The following is a 7,615-nucleotide window of genomic DNA, read 5'->3' on the forward strand; positions in this document are numbered from 1 at the left end:
CCTCCCCTCCCCTCCCCTTTCCTTTCTTTTCCTTTCCTTTCTGAGATAGGATCTTGCTTTGTCACCCAGGCTGGCTTGCAGTGGCGTAATCATAACTCACTGCAGCCTTGACCTCCCGGGCTCAAGCGATCCTCCCACCTCAGGCTTCCAAGTAGTGGGGACTATTAGCCACTATGCCTGGCTAATGTTTTTATTTTATTTTTTTGTAGAGACGGGGTCTCACTGTGTTGCCCAGGGTAAAACTTCACCTCTCATTTTATGTAACAAGCCCTTAGGTAGCACTTCCTGTGTTCTGAGCCACATGACTGTAACTAATTTACTCCTTACGCCATTCCTTGGAGACACATGCCCTCATTAGTCTCATTTTACACATGAGGAGACTGGGCTCGAGGTGATGAGCAGAGCCAGGGTCTGCACCCAGGCAACCTGGCCGGAGTTACCCCCTCTTTGCCACTCCACCATGTGGTTTACAGACTTTGCTCTGAGCGCCTGCTCATCCATGGACTTCCAGAAATGTTGCCTGATTGACCTGGCAGGGCTGCATTAGGCTGCGAACTCCGCAGGCGTCTGCTGGGTCCTATTCATTCCCATCCTTGGTCCCAGCAGATGATGGACCTGCCTCAGAGGTGGTACCAGGAAGGCAGCAGCTTGGTGTCATGGGGAAGAGCCTGGGCAGGTTCACTTTGTAGTGTGTGACCTTGAGAACGTGCCTCCAGCTCTGTGAGGCCATATGTGTTTACACAGGAGGCCATGGCATTAAGGCTGGTCATAGAGTGCTCAACAAATAGCCAAGATTAATATTATTCATCATAATAGTAGAGGAGACATTCATTGAGTGAATACGTTGAGTACAGCGGTCGGCAGACTTTTGTAAAGGACTAGATGGTAAATATTTTGGTGTTTGTAGGTCATATGGTCTCTATGGCAACTACTTAACTCTGGACAATATGAATGAGCATAGCTGTGTTTCAACAAAATTTTGTTTATAGGGACATGGATATCTGGATTTCATGTAATTTTCATGTGTCACAAAATATTACTTTTTTTTTTTTTTTTTTGAGCCAGAGTCTCACTCTGTCACCGAGGCTGGAGTTGGAGTACAGTGGTGCAATCTTGGCTCACTGCAACCTCTGCCTCCCAGATTCAAGTGATTCTCTGCCTCAACCTCCTAAGTAGCTGGGACTACAGGTGCGCACCACCGTACCCCGCTGATTTTTGTATTTTTTTGTAGAGACAGCATTTCACCATGTTGGCCAGGCTGGTCTTGATCTCCTGGCCTCAAGTGATCCACCTGCCTCAGCCTCCCATAGTGCTGGCATTACATGCGTGAGCCACCATGCCTGGCCCTTACTTTTGTGTTTTTTTTTTCTAACCATTCAAATATATACAAACCATTCTTAGTTCATGGGTGGTACAAAAGCTGGCAGCAGGCTGGGTTTAGCCTACCACTGTCATCTGCTGACCCTGGAATGTAACCTCTGCAAGGGATTTTTGTTTCCTTTCTTTCTTTATTCCTACTTTTGTTTAAGATAGAGTTGGGGTCTTGCTGTGTTGCCCAGGCTGGTCTGAAACTCCTGGCCTCAAGTGATCCTCCTGCCTCAGCCTCGCAAAGTGTTGGGATTACAGGCGTGAGCCACTATGCCTGACGATACAAGGGATTTTTGGATGTTCAGTTTGCCTCTATATCTTCAGTGCCCAGAAAAGTGCCTAGCACATAGCAGGCACTCCATAAAGTTGTACTAAATGAATTAACCAATACATAGAGGTGGGTCTTAAACTGACTCTTTAAGGCCAGGATCGTGGCAGGAGGGAGAGAGCCTTCCAGGTGGGGGAACAGCCTAAGCAAAGGCCTAGAGTCGGGGCAAGTCTGGTGAGTGTCCCCCTTTGGCCGCATGAGGCCACCAATGCCTGGTGGAGACAACTGGGAAACAGCCAGGCAGTTAGGGGCCTGGGAGGAGAGATGGGAAAAGGAGGCCAGGGTGGGGCGGGAGCTTCTCGAAGTGGCTCTATTGGGTGATAGCCCTGCTCCTATCCCAGATACACCAGCCTTATTTTTAACCCTGCTGACGAAAGTTCATCCGAATGATATCAAGAAGAGTCTCCCTGTTCCTCCCCCAGCCCCAGTGGCTGCTCCCTTCCCCCAAGCAGGGTCAGAGCCGTCCTCCAGACCCTCACCCAGAGGCATGGATCCAGAGATGGTGAGTGGTCAGGAAACGCTTCCTGCATTTCCCCAGCAGGGCCCTGATTCAGGGAGGGACCTTGGTGCTGAAAGGAAAACATCCAGGGCTCCTATAGGGGGTGGAGAAGGCTGGGAACAGCTTCAGGATGGAGCTAGCTTTTCTCTCTGCAGAACATGCGCTTCTCAAACTTTAGTCAGGATCTGGAGTATAAAACACAGATTCCTAGGCTCGTTCCCTTCAAATTCCGATGAGTCGGTCTGGGCAGAGCCTGCGAATTTGTATTTCTGAGCTTCCGGGTGATGAGGATATTGCGTGGGGGTCACAGACTGCATTACGAGAGGCCCTGGCCTAGAAGCAATAGCCTCCCAGCCATAGTGATTCTGCCCACCCTTCACCCCGTGAGCTGCTGGTATACCCCATCTACACTGCCTCGGGCAAGGGTCTGGAGAGCCTTGAAGGCCATACTCAGTAGCTAGGGTTTTATTGTGAGCACAGTAGGAGGACTTGCAAAGATTTGAAGCAAGGGGTGAGGCCACGGGTGTGTGCTTAAGCAGGCTCGCTGAGCCGCTGTGTGCAGGAGCAGCTGTAGGAGCGAGCTGGCAGGCAGGGGAGACACACGGGAGGGGGTGCAGGAGGAGTGGCAGAGGGTTCAAGAGTTAAAAAGGGAGCCGGAGAGACCGGCGTTGGTGACTGATGGGCTGTGGATGTGGAAGGAGGTGGGAAGGGAGGGTGCTGAAGAACGCCGGGATTCCTGGCCTGAAGGCTGGGATCAGAGACTGGGAGCATGGGACGGGGGAGAAGCGCTGATAGGATGCAGCGGGCCAGGCGGTTGGAGATGGACAGGGTGTGCTTCCTTCCAGCACAGCAGCCCTCATTGCCCTGGGCTGTGTGGCCGCCCCTGTTCTGGCTGTACACAGTTGTTCCTCCAGGATCTTCCAGGGCTGTGGGGAGAGGCTACCTTTCCTGCCTGAGGAGTCCTCGGCACAGCTTCCAAAGGCACCAGAAAGTGGGCATCCTTCCGCTCACATGACCAACAAAAGGGGCATTTTCTCATTTTGAAGGCTTATCCAGCCCTTTCCCTCCTCCTTCCTCCTGGGGTTTCAGGTTCCCAGAGAAGTGGCTCGAAAAAGTTTAGAACTTTGTCTCACACATACTCACATGTAGGCAAAAATAAGCCTGGGGATATGCATGTAGCACACTCAGTTTTGACGTACAAATGTCATTCTCCCCCTCCTCTTTCACCACTGCCACCAATACCCCATCATCATCGTCGTCGTCATCATCCTCAAGGCTAAACACTTTCACGTGTTGTCTCTCACTTAGTTTTCACAGCAAGTTCAGGAGGGGATAATTACTATCTCCACTTTAGAGATGAAGAAACTGAGGCACAGAGAGGTAAAGCTATGCATGCATCCAAGGTCCTAGAGTCCCAGTGGGGTGAGGTGAGTGAGTAAGTGAGGGATCTAAGTGCAGGGTCCAATCCAGGCTTTATTTAACATTTTCTTCATAGGTTGTTCATCAAGGATTTATTTTTGCATTAATTTTGACTTTTAAAATACTGCATTAAAATGTGATTCCTCTTGATCCCTGAGTTTTTTTGGCAACCCCGTAAATTTTGCCCCTGAGGTGAGTGCCTTGGTCAGCTCATTCTGTCCCTGGCCTTGGCAGAGCCCAAATTGGAATCCAGGGCTTCTAATTCCAAAACTATGTGCTCTTAACTCTTCCCTAGGCTGCCTCCTTGCCCCTACATATGTGCACGCCTGCATGTGTGCCTTCAGCCATGTATTCATTCATTCAGTAAACATTACTGTGGCAATATGGCATAGTGGAGAGGCAGGGGCTTGGAAATCAGATAGCTCCAGGTTTGGAATCTTACTCTGCTGCTTACTGTTGAGTGGAAATTGAACCTGTGGTTAGGATGCAGACTCTAGATCCCAGAATGCTTTGGTTTGAATCCTTACTCTGGTACTTACTAGCTGTGTAATAAGTTTGGGTGGATTCTTTTTTTCTTTTTGAGACGCAGTCTTGCTCAGTTGCCCAGGCTGGAGTGCAATGGGGCGATAATAGCTCACTGCAGCCTTGGTCCCCTAGGTTCAAGCAATCCCCGACACCTCAGCCTCCTGAGTAGCTGAGACTACAGGCGTGCGCCGCCACACCTGGCTATTTTTTTTTTTTTTTAATTTTTAGTAGAGACAGGGTCTTGCTATGTTGCTTAGGCTGGTCTTGAACTCCTGAGCTCAAGTGATCTTCCTGCCTCAGCCTCCCAAAGTGCTGGGATTACAGGCACGAGCCACCGCGCTGGCCTGGGTTCTCTCGAACCCTCCTGTGCCTTGGATGTCTCCTCTGTAGAGAGGGATGATGGGAATAACATCTACCCTGTAGAGTTATTGGGGGGTTAAACACGTTAATTTCTGTAAAGCCCTTGGCATGTATTAAGTGCTTTGTAAATGTTAACTCTATTTTGTTTCCTTGAGCAAGACACCTTTCTGAACCTATTTCCCCACCTGTGAAGTAGGGACAGGTAAACACTACCTCACTACTCACAGTTTTGAGGTTTGTAAGGGATAAAAGGCCTGGTGCATAGTAGAAGCTTAAGGGAATTTATCCTCCTTATTGTGCACCCAGTTCTCTGCTGGAGACTGAGATAAAGACACACACACATCAATTCCCCAAGGAATTAACTCATCTGTAGAGAGTGGACACTCTGACTTGGCTTTGAAACTCATCGAAGGCACCAAGCTCTTCCTCAGTGTCAGAGTCCTTGCACGTGCCCTTCTGTCTACCTGGTTCATTGACCCACCCACCTCTTATGGGCCTAATGTATGTGTTTCTTCAAGTCTCAACTCAAATGTCAACTTCCTCAAGGAATCCTTTCCTGACCAGCCCACCTCCACCACCCATCAACATTAAGTCTTTCTGTCCTGCATTTTCATTGTATTCTCTATTCCTCCTTCGCGGCATATTTCACAGTTATAATTCGGTACTTTTTATTTCATTGCATTTTATTAAATAGTTTTTGTGTCTTTTACTAGCCAGCTCCCTCATCTGACAGTGGCCTTTCTGGTCCACAGAGTCTCTGTCCTCAGTTCCTGGCCATGCTTAGCTCCTGGCAGAGGCTCTGGCACATGCTCAGCTGCTGGTATAGAGCAAGCTTGTCTAACCCGTGGGCTGTATGCAGCCCAGGACGGCTTTCAGTGCCGCCCAACATGAATTCATAAACTCTCTTAAAATGGTATGGGATTTTTGTGTGTGTGTGATTTGGGTTTTTTTTTTTTTTTTTTAGCTTATCAGCTATTGTTAGTGCATTTTCTGTGTGGTCCATGACAATTCTTCTTCTTCCCATGTGGCCCACGGAAGCCAAAAGAGTGGACACCACTGCCCTAGAGTTACGTTGCCTGGATTCAAAATCCCAGCTCCTGCACTTCAGGACTCTGTGACCTTGGGCAAATTGCTTAACCTGTTTGCGCTTCAATTTTCTTTACTGTAAAATAGGGAGAGTAATAACAGCACCAGCTTCCTAAGCCATTAGAATGAGCATATGAGATAATCTTCATAACTCCTTTAGAACCATGCCTGGCCCATTCAGAAGCTGGACTGTTATTACTTTAGTGGGTTTTTCTGTGAGTTAAGCTAGGCTAACAGCTGAAACAGACATCCCCCAAATCTCAGGTACTTAACACAATGAATGTTTAAGATTTGCTCCTGTCACGTGCAACTGTGGGGCTGTGGGAAGGGGCTTTGCTCCACGCAATCATTTTATAGGCTCAGATTTCTTAACTTGGAGTCCATGGGAGGGTCTGTGGATAGATTTCAGGTGTCCATGAACTTGGATGGTGAGGGTTAGATTCGCCAGAAGTGGAGCCTGAAGTGGGGATTCTTGTGTAAGTGATTTATTGAGGGAGGCTTTCAGGAGAGAGGAGAATGACACGCAGGATGGCGTAGGGAAGGAGCTGAGCAAAGATGTGGTCTCAGCTGGAGACCTGCTTCAGCCAGTCCAGGGGGGACTCTGGAGCGTGGATTGTACTTGCTGCAGCTGAAGTTCCTTCCTCTTGAGGCAAGAGGAGGCTGACCAGTACCAGTCATTGGTATGGGCTGCCTGGGTTTAGGGGTAGGCAGGGCAGCATTTTAACTTCTGGAACAAGGTGGCTTCTATGGGCTACAGTTCTCTGGGGTAGTAAGGAGCCATTAGCAGCCAACACTCACATCAGCCGGGGGTGGGCACATTTGCCCAGTGAAGGGATCTGCATAGGGCACCAGAAGTACCCTCTACAATGGGAAAAGCTACATCTATATTTTTATTAACTCCAACTGAAATGTAGCCTTCTCTTCAATTATGGAAATGGGCAATAAACCATAATAGTAGTAGTAGCAGCTGTGACTTTGTCACCAATAGAAATCTCACATATTTTCATGTCATATTACATGTTGTAATTAGATATCCTTGAAATATCCTTTATGCTAATCTATACTTTAAAATTACAGTAGTTAACAGACCTGATATTTTGTTTAATGTGATTATAAATGTATAGATTATTATTTTACAAATGTGTTGTTTTAAATATTTTGGAAACAGTATGTCAAGTAACTGCATCCTTTTGTAATCCTATGTATTTTATGCATTTGAAAACATTATTCTGAGAAGGATTTCATAGGCTTCACCACACTGCCAAAGGGATCTGTGACACAGAGGTTAAGTTCCCTATTCTGGGGTCTCAGCCTGCTCTGCATTCAACCAGCGATGCTGGGGAAAAAAGAGAAGTCACAGAGGTTTTTATGGGCCAAGCCTGGAAATAGCATACATGATGTCTTCTCATAATGCACTGGCCAGAACTCAGTCACTTGACCACACCTAACCGCAAGGGAGACTGGGAAAGGTAGTGTATCTGTGCGCTCAGAAAGAAGAAGAAATGATCTGGAGAGTGCATAGCAGTCTGGGCCATGAGGCTCAATAAATATTCATTGACTGCCTGAGTGAAAGAACGCTCTGTTTAGCATGTCTCTTTGTGGGTTGGGGAGAAGGGGCAGAAGCCTGGTTCTCTGGAAGGATCCTGAGTCTTCTGCCACATTGTCTCCATAGGACAAGCCACGCCAAGGCCAAAGCTGAGGCAGCGGAACAGGCCGCCCTGGCTGCCAACCAGGAGTCCAACATTGCTCGCACTTTGGCCAGGGAGCTGGCTCCGGACTTCTACCAGCCAGGTAGGGCCAGCCAGGGAATGATGGGCAGGGTAGGGCTATCCCTAGGGTGGGTGCTTTTCTCTGCTTACTGGAATCTGAGATGTCCAAGTGGTGTCCTGGATGCCTGTGACTCTCGGAAACTGGGGCATGGTGCAAATGTGGGATGGGATGATGCAAATGTGGGATGGGATGATGCAAATGTGGGATGGGATGATGCAAATGTGGGATGGGATGATGCAAATGTGGGATGGGATGATGCA

At 48.3% G+C, this 7,615-nt stretch overlaps 1 protein-coding gene across 1 annotated transcript in view; it reads left to right on the forward strand.

Annotated features, from left to right (window-relative positions):
* The window catches only part of JPH2 (junctophilin 2), a 77,261-nt gene that overhangs the window by 64,178 nt on the left and 5,468 nt on the right, over positions 1–7,615 (forward strand). Inside the window, exon 4 of the mRNA XM_011997672.1 lies at positions 7,258–7,376. Within this exon, the coding sequence (XP_011853062.1) occupies positions 7,258–7,376 (119 nt within the window). The remainder of the gene's footprint in view (positions 1–7,257; positions 7,377–7,615) is intronic.

The sequence above is a fragment of the Mandrillus leucophaeus genome, unplaced genomic scaffold (assembly GCF_000951045.1).
Source record: "Mandrillus leucophaeus isolate KB7577 unplaced genomic scaffold, Mleu.le_1.0 Scaffold544, whole genome shotgun sequence".
Lineage (NCBI taxonomy): Eukaryota > Metazoa > Chordata > Mammalia > Primates > Cercopithecidae > Mandrillus > Mandrillus leucophaeus.